This window comes from Podarcis melisellensis (genome assembly GCF_964234715.1).
Source record: "Podarcis melisellensis genome assembly, chromosome: 4".
Taxonomy (NCBI): domain Eukaryota; kingdom Metazoa; phylum Chordata; class Lepidosauria; order Squamata; family Lacertidae; genus Podarcis; species Podarcis melisellensis.
Window position 1 is genome coordinate 64,871,143 of NC_138531.1, and position 18,367 is coordinate 64,889,509.

Genomic DNA, 18,367 nt, shown 5'->3' on the forward strand with positions numbered 1-18,367 from the left:
GGATTCAAAGGTTAGAGATAGAGCAGGAGTTGACAAGACTTACCGGGCAAGGGCCAGATCACTCCCGCGGAGATCCTCTGTGGGCCAGACCGGCGCAGCACCGGAAATCACGTTTGCGCATGTGCGCAGCAGCAGAAATCACTTCTGCGCATGCCCAGACGCCGAAAATTGCGCCTGCACAGAAGTGATTTTCGGTGTCTGGGCATGCACAGAAGCAATTTCCAGAGCCATGGAAGAGAGTCCCCATGCCACACTACGCTGGTTTAGCGCAGCACGCAGGGACTTGCCGAGCGGGCGGCTCAGTTTGGGGGCGGCTCATGGGCTGGTTAAGCAACCCTCATGGGCTGCTTCCGGCCCATGGGCCTTAGGTTGCTGACCTCTGAGGTAGAGCAACGCTCTTGCCAAGGAGGCAAAAGGGTCAGAGATATAATGTGGCATACTTGACAAGCTGTGGCGTGTCTGTGTCAGGCGAGGTGTGCCTCTCACCATGTGAATGCCATTCCTACAGAGCAGGGTCCTGATTACCCCCCTTCTGTAATCCCCACCCCATGTTTTGCTTTTGGATGTGATTCTGAGGATCACCTGGTTTTCTTCTGTGAAATGGTCGTTTCGTGGTGCCCATCACAGTGCCTTAAACCAGGAGTAGGCAACCTAAGGCCCGGGGGCCAGATGCGGCCCAATCACCTTCTCAATCCAGTCCATGGACGGTCCAGGAATCAGCATGTTTTTACATGAGTAGAATGTGGCCTTGTATTTAAAATGCATCTCTGAGTTATTTGTGGGGCCTGCCTGGTGTTTTTACATGAGTAGAATGTGTTCTTTTATTTAAAATGCATCTCTGGGTTATTAGTGGGGCATAGGAATTTGTTCATTCCCCACCCCCCCAAAAAAATAATCTGGTCCACCCACAAGGTCTGAGGGCTGGTTGACCGGCCCACGGCTGAAAAAGGTTTCTGACCCCTGCCTTAAACTTTTAAATGTGCTCTAGGGTCAGAAAGCTTGGGGTCTGTTCACTTAAGCACAGTGAATCATATCCAGTAATAGTCAGAGTTAACCCTCTAAAGCCAGGTTAAAGTGGTTGGGGGCCCTGATGCAGTTCCTAAAATAGGACCCACGCCTTCATCCTGTTAGAGAAATCAGTTTGGGTAGTAGTCTGTGTTTCCATATTGTTTAGGTGCCATCAACTTCAGTATATCCACTTCTGCAATACTTCCTCCGGCATGTCTCACTACGCAGGAGTACAGCATGAGAGAGACAGTAAAAAAAAATACTGGGGGAATAGGCAAGCTATCCTTTCATGGCAATTGCCTACCTACTGAAAATGGCTGAAAAAGAAAAGACTAGAATGCATGAAGCAGGGACAGAATAATATTCTTCTCTCTGCTTGACCCTACTGATTGCCTTGGTGACCTGTACCAGGCCTTTGACCATCCTCTTCCATGTATGTTTTTTCCCTTGTCAACACAAGCGAGGTGAGGTGGGGCAGTGTTATTATTGAGGGGCTACAGTTCTCTGCAGAGCCAGACCAAAATTTCACCTGGGTTGTAGATAAACATAGCATCTCATACACTCAACTTCTAAAACTATACAGTAGTAATATGTGGTAATGGCAGCATAATCATTCAGGAAACAATTATTGCATTGTTTTCATGCAAGCTTCTCTTTATAATAAGGAGTGTTGTGTCTATCACAACAGGCATGTTACTTTCACATAACACACTGTGACTTGTGAGGGGAGTACTGTGTACAACTATTAATAGGACAAAGGACTAGGAGAAATCTCTTCTCCCAGTACAACATCTGAATGGCATTCTCTGGAGCAGACTGTAAAACAGGCAAAACAACTGAAAGAAGCTAGTTGTGACAGACATCTTCACTTAGGATGGGTGCTGGATAACATAGCCACTATTGGTGTGCTATTGGTTATATCAGTATTAGTTATACTGTACAGTGGTACCTCGGGTTACAGACGCTTCAGGTTACAGACTCTGCTAACCCAGAAATACTACCTTGGGTTAAGAACTTTGCTTCAGGATGAGAACAGAAATCACGTGGCAGCAGCACAGCGGCAGCAGGAGGCCCCATTAGCTAAAGTGGTGCTTCAGGTTAAGAACAGTTTCAGGTTAAGGATGGACCTCCGGAATGAATTAAGTTCTTAACCCGAGGTACTACTGTATTGGTTATATAGCCAACCTAGCAGTTCAAAAGCATGTCAAAGTGCAAGTAGATAAATAGGTACTGCTCCAGCGGGAAGGTAATGGTGTTCCCGTGCGCTGCTCTGGTTTAGTCATGCTGGCCACACGACCCTGAAGCTGTACACCAGCTCCCTTGGCCAGTAAAGCAAGATGAGCACCGCAATCCCAGAGTCGTCCGTGACTGGACCTAACGGTCAGGGGCCCCTTTACCTTTTATTGGTTACATCCTCCCTTTATTTCTCCAGCAAAGGTTTTAGGATTAACTGTTTGTGGTAATGTGGTTATTTACCAGCAGCAAGATGTTACAAATCAGTAAAGAGTAATCTCTGACCACTCAACCATTACTCAGAAGAACTGGGTAAGGATGAGGCACTTTTATAACAAAACAGGAATTTAATTTGTTTACACTGAAGAAGGCTTTGCTTAGTGATTACTTTTGCAAGGCAAAATACTTTGTTAACTGTCTTATTGCTTTCAAACTGTCACTGGACAGAGATATTATTTTTAGGATGTATATTCTTTTACCCTAGCCATAAAATACTTCCAAACCCTCTAACCTTCCCTCAGATAGAAAGATAAACCCTTGTCCAGCCACAGATTAGACCTAACCCTAACTGAAAGCCATTTAGCAATCTGTTCCCTCTAACACAGGGGTAGGCAACCTAAGGCCGGATGCGGCCCAATCACCTAACAGGTAGCCCCTCTTTGAGCCTATTAATATAGCCAGAGAACCCTGCTCTCCAGACAGACAGAAAGTCCCTAATTCTAAAATCCAGATCCCTGCCTAGCCCACAGACAACCCCTGCCTGTGCTCTCTCAGACATCCCTATCTCTTGACTGTCAACGTCTAACTTAAATTCCATTCTCTCTTTGTCTCTCCTAATTCAGTGATCCACTTGCCAGCTCCCACTGGTTGTTGGGTCACAAAGAGGCAGACCCAAAGCTTGTCTGTCACACTAGGCTATTATACCTCAAAGCACAAGGCCCTCCATGTAAGTCTGGACTGCTGCAGACCCAAAATATATTTCATTACACACCACATATCCCAAGAGAGTGTGGAGGTATTTTATAGGGACACAGTGCGTATGGAAGGACATCACTGGAGGCTTATTGGAAATTTGTAATGATTGCATTTATTTTCCAAACATACAGGGGGAACACAGGCAGAAACACAACTTAAACACTCTAACAAACAGGCAAAGCCCACCCTGCCACATCAGATATCTAGGAAGAAAGGCAACCAGCATTCTAAGATAGTTTTACAGAGCCCAAACTCAGCTTTGTGTGTCCCTGTCTTTCTCTTTTTTCCTCAAACTATTTTGCATTGTGGTCTTGTTTGGACTATCAATATCCCAAAATGCCATAAGTACTTATATGAGAAGGAGAGAACCAAGTTATCAGTGTCAAAAGGAGTGGTGGATGCCAAGTATTCCAGGAGTCACTAAGTGTTGCCTTTCACTGAAATTATGTTTTCTTCCAGTATTGAAAATAAAATGTGGGAGTTTCCATAGTAACTTGCTGCTCATGAATAGGCATTAAATGAATCAGGAACTTGAGCCCACACTGCATGTGTTTGAATTAGAAACCTAAATAGAAATTCATAGGTTGAGGTAAAAACACTGATAACCTATAGGCTGGAGGAACATTAGAGCATTTTCAGTAGACCGGTCCTCTGAACCACCGTTATGAGGATTAGGCATGACCAACTTCCATTCTTCAGCAATATACCTCTGGAAGTGTGTTTTGCCATATGGACTAAGCTGTTATGCACTGACAGACATTATAATACTCTGCACAACTCAACAGCAATAACTTCACTGAATCAGGTATATTTATTGTTTTCTTAGAATTATGGGAAAGAGAACCATTGGTAGGTCACATTCTAACACAGGAACAACACTCCTACAAACCAAAATGCTTAACCAATACTTGATGATTCCTTAACCCTGTTTATTTATTACAGTAATTTATGCTATACCTTCCGGGACACCAAGGCAGCTTTCATGTAAATGAGTACATATTGAAATAAACATGCTCACAAGCAGTAACATATGGGAAATCATAAGAATCTTCCCCACTGGATGTGCCTAGCATGCAAAGTCTCCAATCTGTTCCCCAGGAAGTTGCATGTACTGCCTGCTGCTGTGTCTCAATGTAGAGATGTGAAAGTTTCTCATAATTATCTGCTGAATAGAGTGTATTTTGGTTCCAGTCTGTCTGGGATGTGCGGATAAAATAACTAACAAATATTTCCCTTAGTGGGCTAGATGATTCCCTTTTTAATGCCTGTCATCTGATAGTCTTTAGGTTCCTCTTTTTGTTAGTCAGACTGTCCCTGCTTATTGCCTAATGGGTATCAAGGGCAAAACAAGAGGGGAATCAGAATAGATTCTAAATCCTAATAAATAGACTAGGATATATGTCTTAATTTTACCATATTGCTGAAATATGAAGGGGGTCACAGCATAATTGTGAACAAAAGGATGGGGTCAATGAAACAGGAATGTGTGCAGGAAGACCTATAGTTCAAAAAGATGCTGTAAAGAAAATGTTTTGGACCAGTCATTTGCCTTTCTGCAGTGCTCAGCAAAACACAGGAAATGCAGTGTCAGGATTGTGTGCATGCTTCTGTAGAAGCACAGAATAAGCACAGAATGTGGTAAAGGGTTAGTCAGCTCAGCTTCCTGATAATCTAAGCTTCCACTTAAAACATACAGACACACAATCTAGTTTCTAGCCTTTACACTGTGAAGATAATATGGTTGAAAACATGTGGGTAATGCCTCCTGAGATTTCAAAAGCTGTCCAGGTAGTCAGGGACAGGACTGCACTGAACTACACATTGTTTTCTCCTCCCAGAAGCTTGTAAAATTGGAATGAATGGTGCACAACAGTAACACTGCAAAATAAAGATATAGGCTTATTTCCTTATTACCATTGGTACAGTATAATTAGTTTGCTAAACATATGTTTTCCTCAAGGAAATCAGAAAAAAACCAAGACACCCATAGTTCAGTATAAAGTATTTCAGCAACCAATGGAGACATAAGAAAAAATATTTCAAACAAAAGATGATTGTTTTAATTAGTTACTGGTGATCGGTCTTGACAGCTTGCACTCATCATTGTCCCTTTTTCTTCATTTAATTCATTTTCTTCATTTATTTCATGTTTACTTTACTTCAAACTTTATGTTCCAGTATTATACAATGCAGACTTGTGTCTCCATCTATTAATATAGCTTACTGCTAGGTCATATTAAGATAGTTTGCCAGATCTATTAATAATAAGACAAAATATTGTCCTAGCTTTTTGAGCTTTTTAAATTGATTAATAATTAATATGAGAATGCTTGGTAATTACATAACACTTCATTTGCAGTGCTCAGTTGCTTCAGAAACATTTTATCAGTTAAATGGTTCCAACAACTTTGGAAGTTTTTTTACAGATAGGAAGGGTGTGTGTGAAAAATATTGGCTTGCCTGTGATATCCAGTGAGGCCAGAGCAAAGCCCAGATCAGAACTTGATATGCAGTTGTTAAAGCCATAGTGTCTGTCAGGATAAATTAACCATTCATCCTGCAGTGGCACTGAGATGCCACTGAACTTGATATTAATTCTTATAGCTGGGATTATTGAAACACACACACATACATTTCAAGGAGCATATATATATATATACCAATTAACTCCCACTTCCACAATGTCTGCATAGAAAGGAAATGAAAGGTGCACACACCCTACAACACAGGTTTCTGATTATCATTTATAAAAACCATGTTACTAATGAAACACATATATATATACATACACACACACACACTAAAAATGTGAATGTTTCATTAGTAACATGGTTTTTATAAATGATAATCAGAAACCTGTGTTGTAGGGTGTGCACGCCTTTCCTTTCCTTTCCTTTCTATGCAGACATTGTGGAAGTGGGAGTTAATTGGTATATTTCTATTCAGTTTTGATGGATATAGCAGTGCCTGCTCACTGCCCATGCTGAAGTGCACTGAAGCCACTGGTGCAGTGTCCTTGGGCTCAGTGGCTCACTTGAGGACTTCTGGTGTCCACAAAGCCTCCTCCACTGCAACTTAGCGGGCAGAGAGAAAACAAATGGATGTTTATGAAAGGGAAGTATTTAAGTGATAGAGTTGTTTTCTAGAGAGGAGTTTTGGAATATTGAGAAAGATTTAGAGGGAACTGGAAAATCTTTAAAGAATACCTGGAAAACTATTGTAATAATAAACATCTCTTGGCAGAACTAGAATGATCCTTGTAAGATAAGAAACATAATGTTTTTGATAGCCGATAAAAATAAAAAAAGTAATACAGTAATTTGGAACTGTGTGTGAAAGAACAATAGGAGTAATAATACAATGAGTCTAATTGGAAGTTAAATGTATTTATTATCCTTATTCTTTTGTTCTTTATTAATTTCTTTATTCTCCCCCCTTTTTTCTTTTTCTTCCTTTTTTCCTCTTTTAAATTTTTCTCTCTTCTCACTTTCTTCTTTTAGTCTCCTTTTTTCTGATCAACTAAGAAAAAGATAAAGTTAAATAAGAAAAGTTGACTAACCAGAAGTGATGTTTTGTAGTTTGTTAACTATTGTTAAAGATGGTCAACTGCAATGAATTGATGTACTGTATTAGTTATTGTTGATTTATTATTATTGTCGAATCTTAAATAAAATTTATTTCTTTAAAAAAATAAAGAAAGTGACTAGCTGCACTTGTCTGGAACAATAACAGAAGAGACCATCTACATCTGGGGAAACTCTGAAGCTATTCCATTGAGTTACAGAGGAAGAAAAGGTCAGATTTCTCTGAGCTCTGACAAAAATGGGAGAGAATAATAATAATAATAATAATAATAATAATTTATTTATTTATTTATACCCCGCCCATCTGGCTGGGCTTCCCCAGCCACTCTGGGCGGCTTCCAACAAAACACTAAAATACAATAACCTATTAAACATTAAAAGCTTCCCTAAACAGGGCTGCCTTCAGATGTCTTCAAAAAGTTTGGTACTTATTTTTCTCTTTGACATCTGGTGGGAGGGCGTTCCACAGGGCAGGTGCCACTACCGAGAAGGCTCTCTGCCTGGTTCCCTGTAACTTGGCTTCTCGCAGCAAGGGAACTGCCAGAAGGCCCTTGGCGCTGGACCTCAATGCCCAGGCAGAAACTGGACTCAAGAGGAAGGGGTAAAATTAGAGAAGACGTTTAGTTCAAGATGCCCTTTGTGTGGATGCCCTGTACAAAGTTAGTGAAGAAAGTGTGGCTCTTCCACAGTCAGTGCCAAGAGTAACAGTAGCCCTAGGAAGCAAGCTGCTACCAATGTCTATCTTCACACTACCTCTTTTCAGAGACACTGAGTATGTCAAATATGCCATAAAATTCCTTCCAGAGTTAGGAGTATGCATTGTGTCATGATGATGGACTTCGTGGGATTTCACTTGACCCCCAAAGGGATGGAGATTGATCTTGCCAAGGTCAGCAGTGTGGCGTCTTGGCAGGCACCAAAGACTAAGAAGGATTTGCAGAGGTTCTTGGAGTTTGCAAACTACTACTGGAAGTTCCTGCCTGCCTACTCAACAGTAACAGCTCCCCTCACTGACTGCTTCATGGAAGCAGGACCTACTGGAGATAAGTTGCTATGCTCACTAGGCCTGACACTCTGTTTAGTCTGTGCAGATGTTTTTGCTAATAAAGAATTATGTAACTCTAACTGGTATAATGTGATTTACTGCTGGAATGCTCCTGACACATTTGTTTATACTATTTTTACCTGGTGTTTGTGTGTCTTTATCAGGAGGGGAAAAAGTGGGACCTGCAACAAAACGTTGCATTGTCGAGTATTTGAACCCCTAACTCTCCTCCAAGGCATAAATGGAACATTAAAAGGAAACCTCTTTATGACAGCAACTGTCCTGCTTTAAAGGAACTTTAAACGTTGGTGAATATACGAGTCACCAAATTATACTGTTTGCTAGCTGTAAGTTGTGACACGATGCTGCCTTTCCCCATACTTATATACACTACCTTATTTTCTATATAGGTAAATACTCCCAACATTATTTGGTTGACTGTACGGGATGCCAGACCCCAAACTTAGTGAAAGCAGCCTGTTAAACTCTGCTCGCAGTTTCATAGGACTTAATGGGGGAAACTGATAATTTTTCAACTAGTATTAAATGATGAATGCAGCGATATGGGCCATGAACAGAACCAAGAGGGCTTCCGCATGTCAGGCTACGGAAATGTGCACAGATGTGAGTGGAGTGGCGTGGAGCAAGTCCTTAAAAACCCCCAGTAAGGACAAGATCCACGGTGACGCGTTACTACTACTACTACTACTGAGCCGGCGTCACCACAACCTTTCTGTCGAAAACAGGCCATGGCAAAGCTACCGCTGTGCAATTGCCCAGCCCTCACAATAAAGCCCCAAGGTAGCTTCCAGTCACGTGACAGGCGCCCAAAGTGGGCGGGCAGCTTCTCTTCTCAATGGCCCTCCCATGGCTGAGTGAAATCCCGAGCTCCCAATCGCCCTGCGACGTGAGAAGTGAAGGGCAGAGCCTGGCCAGAAGGAAGACGCTGGATTCAGGAGGTGTGCGTGATTGACAGCGCTCCGGCTCAATACCGGCGTGGAGGTTCCCTTCGGCTCTCCCACTCCTCTTCCAACCATGGGCGGGGGAGGAACAATGAGAGGAAAAGGAGGTGGAGGCAGGAAAATGGCAGCGGCGACCGTGGCGGTGGCGGCGTTAACGGCGCCAGGAGGAGGCGGCGGCTGCAGACCGAGGCAAGGCGCTGCTCCGCTCGCCGCCTGGCTCAGCTCCTTGCTGCTGGCAGCGGCTCTCGGCTCGTGTGAGTGGGTTTCCCGTGTCTGGGTCGGCGCGCCTGAAAGGGAAGGAGGGGAGCCAAGGAGGGAGAAAGCAGGGCGGGAGAAAAGCCTTTCCTCTTCGCTGAGCCCCGCCGTCTCCGCCAGAACTCGGGCGGCGGGGGAAGCGGAGCGCTGGCGGGAGGCGAGTCGTCTGGGGCGTGTGAACGCGACTCTGCGGCGGAGCGGAGCGCTGTTTTCTCGGTGCTGTTGGGTGTTGGCGGGGGATTCCAGGTCTCCCGGAGCCCCCCTCGCAGCCCCTCCCTGGTCTCTCTCCGGTAAAAGGAAGAGTGGGTGGGGGTGAGCTAACGTCCGTGTCATGATGGTGGCGGGTGTACGTGTGAATCGCTTTGCAGAAGAGCCCAGGGCGGAACAGAGACCAAGGAAGAGCAGGTGACCTCTCTCTCTCCCTCTGCCACTCCGCCCTTTGGGTCTTTAGGTTGAGCTCTGCACAGATAATAATAAGGGTAAGTGCTGAGCCAGGCAAGAGGGGAAATAGCTGCGTCCTTGAATCAATCTCTTTCCTCTCTGCTGGTACCGGATAAAGCGCCCAAGACCTCGTATGTCTAGGATTGGTGTTGCCATTGTTTGGCTTTGAGTTTCCTGCCTTCATTTGTAGCGCTGCTTTCTTAAAGCAGTGTACAGTTCTTACTAGTCGTAAAGCAATGGATGCGATGAGGTAGTCTGGTCACGGGAACAGTCCCACAAACAGGTATGGCGATATACTGCTTCGCTGCACATGCTCAAGAGTTAGCCTGGGTCAGTTCAAGTCAAATGTGTGTTAACGCAGAGTCAGTAATGAAAATCTATCCTAGGAGTTGTTGCACAGTTTTTACATGTGCCTTTCAGAGAAATTGGCTTTCCACAACCTGGTCAAACTGACTTAGATCTGCCTGAGGGTGATCAGCTTATAGATTCCTTCTGAGGCACCAACATAATTATTAAACACAGTTTCCCATACTTCCCTTTCCTTTTCTTGGGTAAATTGACTCATTTCACAAATGTACTGTACAATGTTGCCTTGGCCATTTCTCTGTTACGCTCTTTGAATATAAAATGTACTAGTATGCAAAATGGCTACTGGCTAGCTATATTAAGTAATGTCCTGTTATTCTGCAGCAATGAAATCAATCCATCTGTAAGCTGGGCAGGGTTTTTCCCCCTATGAACTAGCAGTACTTTATTTTGTGAAAGGATAGTGGTTTGGACCTATGGAATATTATCTGTTTGAAACTCCCTTTTGTTCCTTATTGCTGAGCTATGTTAGAATGATGTTTTTTGTTTTAAACCCCAAGTAGCTGTTCTCTGGGCATTTCAGTTGCTTCCAGAAGTAACATATTAAATAGAATCAACATAAGCACTTCTTCATGTGCTGCTTAATACATAAGGTAATGAATAACCTGGCTTAAATCAGTGTTAGGAACTCCGATATATAAGCTAGGTTCCAAATGGCTCCTTAAACCAAGGTTAGTCACCAAAATGGAATGCTTAGTTGCCATTTTGGGGCAAGACAGTTCTGAAGTCTTATTTCTCAGACGATGCACTGATTGTGATTCTCAGTTAAGCATCTGGCTAGTTCAGATAACAGCCTTGAGCTTTGATAGCTCAAGAAAGAAACGTCATTTTATTCAGGGACAGTCCACACACATATTGGTCTTTTTCAATCTCTCAATGGTGACTGCCCCTGCTCAGACTGCACAGAAAAAGTATTTTGGTTCCAGAAATTCATTCTGATTGTGCTGATAAAATATAACTGATAGAATTCTACAGATTGGGGTATTAGCAAGGCCTTTTTTCAGTCAGAACTTGGCGGAACTCTGTTCTGGCACCTCTTAGGTGGGCGCCATTGCCATTATAAGAGAAAAAAGGAGGCACTCATGGTGAGTTCCAGCATCCCTTTTTCTAGAAAGATACCACTGGGTATTCGTTTGTGAAAACAGTCCAGACCTAATGATCCCCAGGCATGCACCTGCAGAGGGTAGAAGTGTCAAATGCTATCCTAGCACCCAGGCATATTCATTTGGTTGCAAGTGGTTGAAAGCAAGGTGCAAAATGTGCCTGCCTAATTTCAAACACTGGTTTAAGTGTATTGGATATTAATCCAGCCAGTCACGGGAATAGTCCCACAAGCAGGTCTTGTGAATGCCTGCTCAGTGGTACCTTGGTTCTCAAACTTAATCTGTTCCGGGAGTCCATGACTCCCAAAATGGTTCGAAAACCAAGGCGCGACTTCCAGTTGGCTGCAGGAGCTTCCTGCAGTCAAGTGGAAGCTGCGTCAGACATTCGGCTTCCAAAAAACGTTCGCAAACTGGAATACTTACTTCTGGGTTTGCAGTGTTCGGGAGCCTATTTGTTCGGGAGCCAAGCTCATTGAGAACCAAGGTACCACTGTACTAGCAAAAATATAGTGGTACCTCCGGTTGCGGACAGGATCTGTTCTGGATCTCTGGTCAGATTCCGAGGTTTCCGCAACCAGAGGGACTGCTTCTGCGCATGCATGCATGGCGGTAGACTGCTTCTGCACATGTGCACAACGCAGTAGACTGCTGCTGCACATGCACGCGTGACAAAACCCAGAAAAATACTTCTGGGTTTGCCACGTTCGCATCCTGAAGGATACGCAATTGGAGGTGTGCGTATCCAGAGGTACCACTGTAGTGCTGTTTTATAATAATGAAAGAGCTACTTCAAATGATAACAAAATATTATTTCCTGTTGCAAACCTCATAGTTCCTACTAATCAAGACAGGTTTTGTAAGACTTTTTAATTTGATGTAGCATTTATTTGATTAGAATTTAAAACTTTTTGCACAACTGGTTCATAGGAGGAAAAAAACTGGCAGTGGTAGCACTAATGGGATTATTGGAAGTGGTAAAAAATGAAAACAATTTTGGCTGTGGTTTACTGAAATATTATGCCTAAAGGGGACAGTGAATTGTTCCCTTTTTGAACCCAAGTTTTTTGTGTGCCCAAATATATTTGACTTGCCTCTTCCAGAAAGTCCATTGAGATCACTTTCAGGATCAGCAAGCTTTAGTAATAGAAATAGGTCAGATTTTGTTTTTCCTTTCTACTTGGCAGTCTTCAAAAAATTCTATTTTTGTGTTGCATCAATGCCATGGATTGAAAATGGCACCACAGAAAATTAGTGATATTACTAAAGTAAATTGTGCATGTCGAATTTGGAACTTGTGGAGTCTGGAGTCTTTATTCTGAGGACCCACTACGTGTGCAGTGGGTCCTCAGTGTGCAGAAATGAACTAAAATGCTCCTTCAGGCCACAGTTTAGAAGCCATTATTTGTATGCTCCAGGATGGAAGGTTTTTCCCCTCCTCAGATTTAGTCATATACTTCCTTCCCACACTTTACAATTATTGAGCAAATCAAAACAAAGGCACTTGTATTTCTTTTCTTCCATTAAATGGAGCGCCTTAAGATACACCAGAGTGAGAATAATAGGACTCTCAACTGTTATTAACAGTAGTCCATTATGGCATGGTTGCAGAGCTCCAGTCAGATAAATGGCCATTTCAGAGTCTAATCCTATTTCTAACCTAGCTTCAGTTCGAAGGAACAATATTATAGACTGCTACTTTCACTCTTTGTTCAATAAATTCTAGGATAACTGACAGGGTTCCTGAATCTGTATTTTGTTTTTTTGCACCACGTCAAACTTTTCAGCTAAACATTCTGACTTCTCAGAAATATAAGCAATAGAGATAGCTCAAACACATGCTGAGACAGGAAAGGAAAAGTATTCACAAAGCAACAATTAAGGTGTTTGTGCTTACATGCTTGTTCTGTATATGTATCTTTGCTAGTGTAAGTATATAGCTGGACTGGGGACGCAAGTTACCATATTTTACCGTCTATAAGACGCCCCCATGTATAAGACGACCCCTATTTTTTGAGCCCAAAATTAAGAAATAAATATTTTAAACATTCCGTGTATAAGACAACCCCCAATTTTAAACTTTAAAAAATTGGGAAAAAACATAGTCTTACACATGGAAAAATATGGTGTTTTTTTTAGTCTTGCGTGGATTCATTTTCAAATCTTAACATTTCAGTTGATTGATACAAAATATAGTTTCATTTCTGATTGGATAGTTGTTAATGGTTATACAGTGGTACCTCGGGTTAAGTACTTAATTCATTCCGGAGGTCCGTTCTTAACCTAAAATTGTTCTTAACCTGAAGCACCACTTTAGCTAATGGGGCCTCCTGCTGCTGCTGCTGCACCGCCAGAGCAAGATTTCTGTTCTCATCCTGAAGCAAAGTTATGAACCCGAGGTACTATTTCTGGGTTAGCAGAGTCTGTAACCTGAAGCGTATGTAACCTGAAGCGTGTGTAACCCCAGGTACCACTGTAGTTTGTGGCTGTGGTTGTAGCATTGTTGTGAAACTTCGTAGTATTGTTCTCCTCAACAATAACTTAGAAGCTTTCCCTAGACCAAGTCAGTTTTTATAACTGGACTTAAGTATACATTCTTTCCTCCTTGCCCCACCTTAACTGTTAGGGGAAACTGCTACTGACTGGTGACTCTTTACCTATATGCGTGGAAGCCAGCAAATACTTGTTGCAAATTACAGTGATCTTTGGTTATGTGGAGCTGTTGAAAATAATCCCCATGACCTTCTTGTCGTGTTTTGTAATTTTCCATGCAAGATGGGGCTATTTCAGTATTGAAACATCTTCCAAAATTTTGCAATACCAGCTCAACAGAGCCGTAAGTAATGTTTAGCAAAGGTAGTGTAAAGAGCTCTCTGATGACACATTTCCAACATCCATCTTCTAGCTTTTTTTAGTGCATTTCTTATTGAGTACACTGTTGGGAGGAAATAGGCCAGGAATGGGGAATTTGTGACCCTCCAGATGTTGTTGGTCTCCCATCAGCTTCAGTCAGCATAGCCAATGGTCAGGAATGATGTGAGTTATAGTCCAACAACATCTTGAGACCTACTATACAGGGTTCCTTGTATACTGCTGTCTGTGTTGTGCTTTTGGGTTCATATTAGCAACCATACAACTCAGAAGGCATGGTTTGTTGCCTAAACCAATGAGATAAGTTTTTATTGAGAGCCTTCTGTTGGTACTTGAAATAGCACAACTAGCTAGTAGTCTTATAGATATTAGTTCAGCTGAAGTAAGACTTTTTCTTTAATATTTTTACACACACATGCACAGTATTTGCTGTGTAATTGAGAAAACATCTTAGTGTGGACTCTTGCTGTCTATATGTGTACTTTGTTTATCTAGCTCGGTGTCCCTATAATTGGTGCTTATGGAGTTTGCACAGGCTTCTTTTTTCTGGAAGCCATATGAACTCTGAAACAGACATTGAATTGCAATTTATTGTTGTTTACTCCTTTTAGCAGTTTCGTAACAGAAAGTATTGGCTTGGGTGTCCCTGAATAAGTGGTGGCAACAGTAATTCTATATCCCTTTTGTACCCATTATCTGTAGTTCTTGGTTGTGTTATGAGAAATAATTTCACAAGGGAATGTCCTTAAGAGAATCTCTAATCTGCAACCTGAGTGGCTTGCCAATTATCTCTTGATCAAAATCTAAAGCAGCTTTAGACTGATCACAAATTGTTCTAATGTTGTAAGTATCTTGACTTTTCCTACCCTGCTGCATGACAGTTAACCAACACATCAACAAAGCCGAAATAAAGACAGGGAGATCTTCCATGATGTGTACTTAATTATTTGCTAATACAGAGAGAGAAGAACAGAATAAATGCTGAACTGTGGTCGGTATCCCTGCACTTGATGGACTGTTGGGAGTGGGGTAGCTGGGGAAGGAAAATTAATACCCAATACCGCCACATGCCCTCCCTGCAGCTTGGCCATTGTGGCTGCAGTCCAATGCCGTACTTATTTTCCTGTTCCGCAAGTGTATTTGCTCCCGAAGGCTTTTGGAAGGTTGGTAGCATGAAGAAAATGTCTTCAGTATATCCAGTATATCTGAAGGAGCGCCTCCGCCCCAATCGTTCTACCCGGACACTGAGGTCCAGCACTGAGGGCCCTCTGGCGGTTCCCTCACTGAGAGAAGCCAAGTTACAGGGAACCAGGCAGAGGGCCTTCTCGGTAGTGGCGCCCTCCCTGTGGAATGCCCTCCCACCAGATGTCAAAGAGAACAACAACTACCAGACTTTTAGAAGACATCTGAAGGCAGCCCTGTTTAGGGAAGCTTTTAATGTTTGATGTATTGCAGTGTTTTAATTTTAATTTTTTTTGGAAGCTGCCCAGAGTGCCCAGATTATTATTATTATTATTATTATTGCTTAATGTCCCATCTGGATTTCCATTTAATAAGCCCATGAGATTTCTGTCAGAAAGTTTGAAGGAGACGTCTCATTTGTTCAGCTCAGCTTTCACTGCCTTCTTAAAAGTGCAATCCAAACCCACTTACATGGAAGTGCCCCACTGAATTCAATAGGTCTTGGTTGTAAGTAAGGTTAGGATTGCAGTGTTAAAAACCCCTCTTCTGCAAGCTTGTTTGCTCACAAAGGCCTTTGGAAGGTTCGGAGGAGGTTGCGGTCTGTGCATCTGCTCGAGTCTCACCCAGATACTTTCTGCAAGTTTGTTTGCGCACAGGGGGGAGGAAGTTGTGGTCATAGGTCTCTATCTTTGCTTTCTGCTTATCGGGTTTTACAAAATGTTTTTGTTACGTTTTGCTGAGGGTTGTAATACTTCACACGCTCAGGGCATTTTTTTGTATTTCACAAAACTGTATGCCATAAATAAACTTGTTAGAAGATAGCATGAGTCTTATTTTGTAATATCAGGTGTTCCTTTCTAGGAGAAGAGGCCCCTGTTTTGGGAATTTGAGAATCAAGCTCACAACCACTTTAACCCAGCCTTGATTATTGCATAATGTATTACAAAGAATGATGCATCCAATTAAGTGGACTCTAGCCCACGAAAGCTTATGCCATAATACAATTTCTAGCCTTTAAGATGGCAGTGCTGTTTTGTTTGCTGTTCTGCTAAAATTGTACTGTGACCTACTTTACAGGGTTGATGTGAGGATAAAAGAATATGAAACACTTTGGCAAATTTAAAATGCTATTACAGAAAGCTGCAGGGGATGGTTCAGATGAGAATGCAGTGTGCAGAGCCTACGTGTAACATGGGAGTATGGGTTACAACCTGCCTGAATACTCCATCCCAGGCAAGCCTGTTCTAGCAGGCAGCCACGCTGGATTTGCTGAGGAACTACATATAAAGTCCAAAGTTTTTAGGTCTGAATATTCTGGTTGTTTCCCAGATTCTTTATTGTTTTAGTTTAGGTTTTTTCATGATTTCAAATCTTCCCCTCCTCCCATTCAAAATCAGGGACAGCAGGCTGGATATAGGTATGTGTATTCCAAGACGTTCATAAGTCCCCGATGTGAGGTAGGTTAGGCTGAGAGATGGTAACTGGCCCAAGGTCACATGGTGAGCTTCAGGGCTGAATGGTGATTTTTAACCCTGTTCCCCTAGGTCCTAATCCACTTAATTTCCCTGCATTTTATTCCACTTTCTTGAAAAAAGATGTAGAAGTGAAAAAGCAGAGGTAGAGATGTGAAGGCCAAGAAAGAAAAGAACTGGGAAAATTTAGGGGGGAAATGCTTTTTCTCTGTTTCCCCCTGTTGGATTGTATTGTATTGTTTGTTTGTTTGTTTATAAAACACTTTCTTTTAGAATGATGAAGAAATGTTTGAGACAAGTTGTTCATATAATTAATCCCCCAAAATAATTTCTGAAGCTGCATAGCAGAAAGACTTTTATGCAAGACTAGGTACAGTTTCAGATCATTACAATTCCTGTATATGGAGGCAAGTCCTGAGTTGTACATTGAGAGTACAATACTCAAGTGAAAGAGCAAGGTGCATTTCTGCCTCTTGGAGGGCACTGCTGTTGCCTCAAGAGAAGGAAGGAGGATTAAATGCCTTCTTTGCTTGTGGCCTTTAATTTGTTGGCATGGTTGTTGGATCTGTTTCTTATTTCTTGACCAGTCCTCAAAGGACTGGGAGTGGGAGAAAGTATAGAGCAGTGCAATTTTGTTACCTCCAATTCATACTGCTGCAAATCTGTTGGATCCAAGATTCAAAGGTGGAAATGTAAGCACAGCTTCTGCATTGGACAGGATTACAAAACAAGCAGTATGCTTAGGGCTTCCTTGCTGTTGGAAAGGTGCTTATAAATGTTGCAACATACAGAACATATTCAGGTGTTTGGCCACGGAATGCAGTCTGGGATTCTGCCAAGCGTACGCTACTGCAAGATTGTGTCAAGGCCTTTGCACAGCACAACCTCTGACACCAACTGCTTCTTAGCCATGTCAGATACTTTCATCTCAAGTAGGATGTTTGTGTGTGCCCGGGGGTGGGGGTGGGGGGACCTGGTCTCTGTTTGGAAATACAGTGGTACCTCAGTTGTTGAACGCTTCCGAAGCCAAATGTTTCAAAAACCCGGAAGTGAATGCTTCCGCTTTCGAACGTGCCTCGGAAGTGAAATGGCTTCCAAGGCATGTTTCTCCACTTTCTGAATGGAATTTGCCAACCACCCATTGCGCCTTAGTTGTCGAACATTTCGGAAGTTTAAAGGTCTTCTGGAATGGATTATGTTCGACAACCGAAATACCACTGTACACCAAATCAAGAAATAAACTGAGATGTGGAAGAGTAGAAGTTTGTTTCAGTTTGGATAAACCTTCAGTTTTTAGAACTCTGGAAATGTTTCATCTCTGAGCTGCAGGGGGCAGAGGAATAATAATTCTCCATAAGGCCTGGAAATATATGGGGTTCATGTTTAAGAGTCCAGTGTGGCACCTTTAAGACTAACAAATTCAGGCTGCTGTCATTTACATACTTATCGCTTCTTATTACTTCTATGTTATGTACACTAATCATGGCATGGATGCACACTAGAAATTGTGACAGCAAGGGCCCCTTCTGAATCAAGGTAAGACACTTAGGGGCTATGTATTAATAAGACTACAGTGTTTAAGTGTCCACTGTTTCTTTGCAAAGGAGGATAGGGAGAGAACCAGGACAGGTGGAAGCCACACAAACGTTTATTCCATCAGTCTCCTCCTCTGGCAGCAGAGATTCCTTTGGTACCAAAGTGAGAAGTTTCCAGTTGGGACTAAATAAATAAATAAATAAATAATAAAAAGCAAAGCTTAGGTGTCAACAGTATGTTTGCAAGGGAGTAGGATAGGGAGAAAAGTAGGACAACTTGGCCATGACCTGTGGCCTCTTAGCACTACCAGGCCAAGTGGGCAGACAACTTTCAGGGT

At 42.4% G+C, this 18,367-nt stretch overlaps 1 protein-coding gene across 2 annotated transcripts in view; it reads left to right on the forward strand.

The window, feature by feature from the left end:
• Positions 1–8,865: 8,865 nt before the first annotated feature.
• The window catches only part of LOC309368630 (myelin protein zero-like protein 1), a 34,138-nt gene continuing 24,636 nt past the window's right edge, over positions 8,866–18,367 (forward strand). For both annotated transcript variants that reach the window (XM_081908861.1, XM_081908860.1), the window contains exon 1: positions 8,866–9,061. In XM_081908861.1, coding sequence (XP_081764987.1) covers positions 8,881–9,061 — 181 coding nt within the window. In that variant the 5' untranslated portion in view covers positions 8,866–8,880. The remainder of the gene's footprint in view (positions 9,062–18,367) is intronic.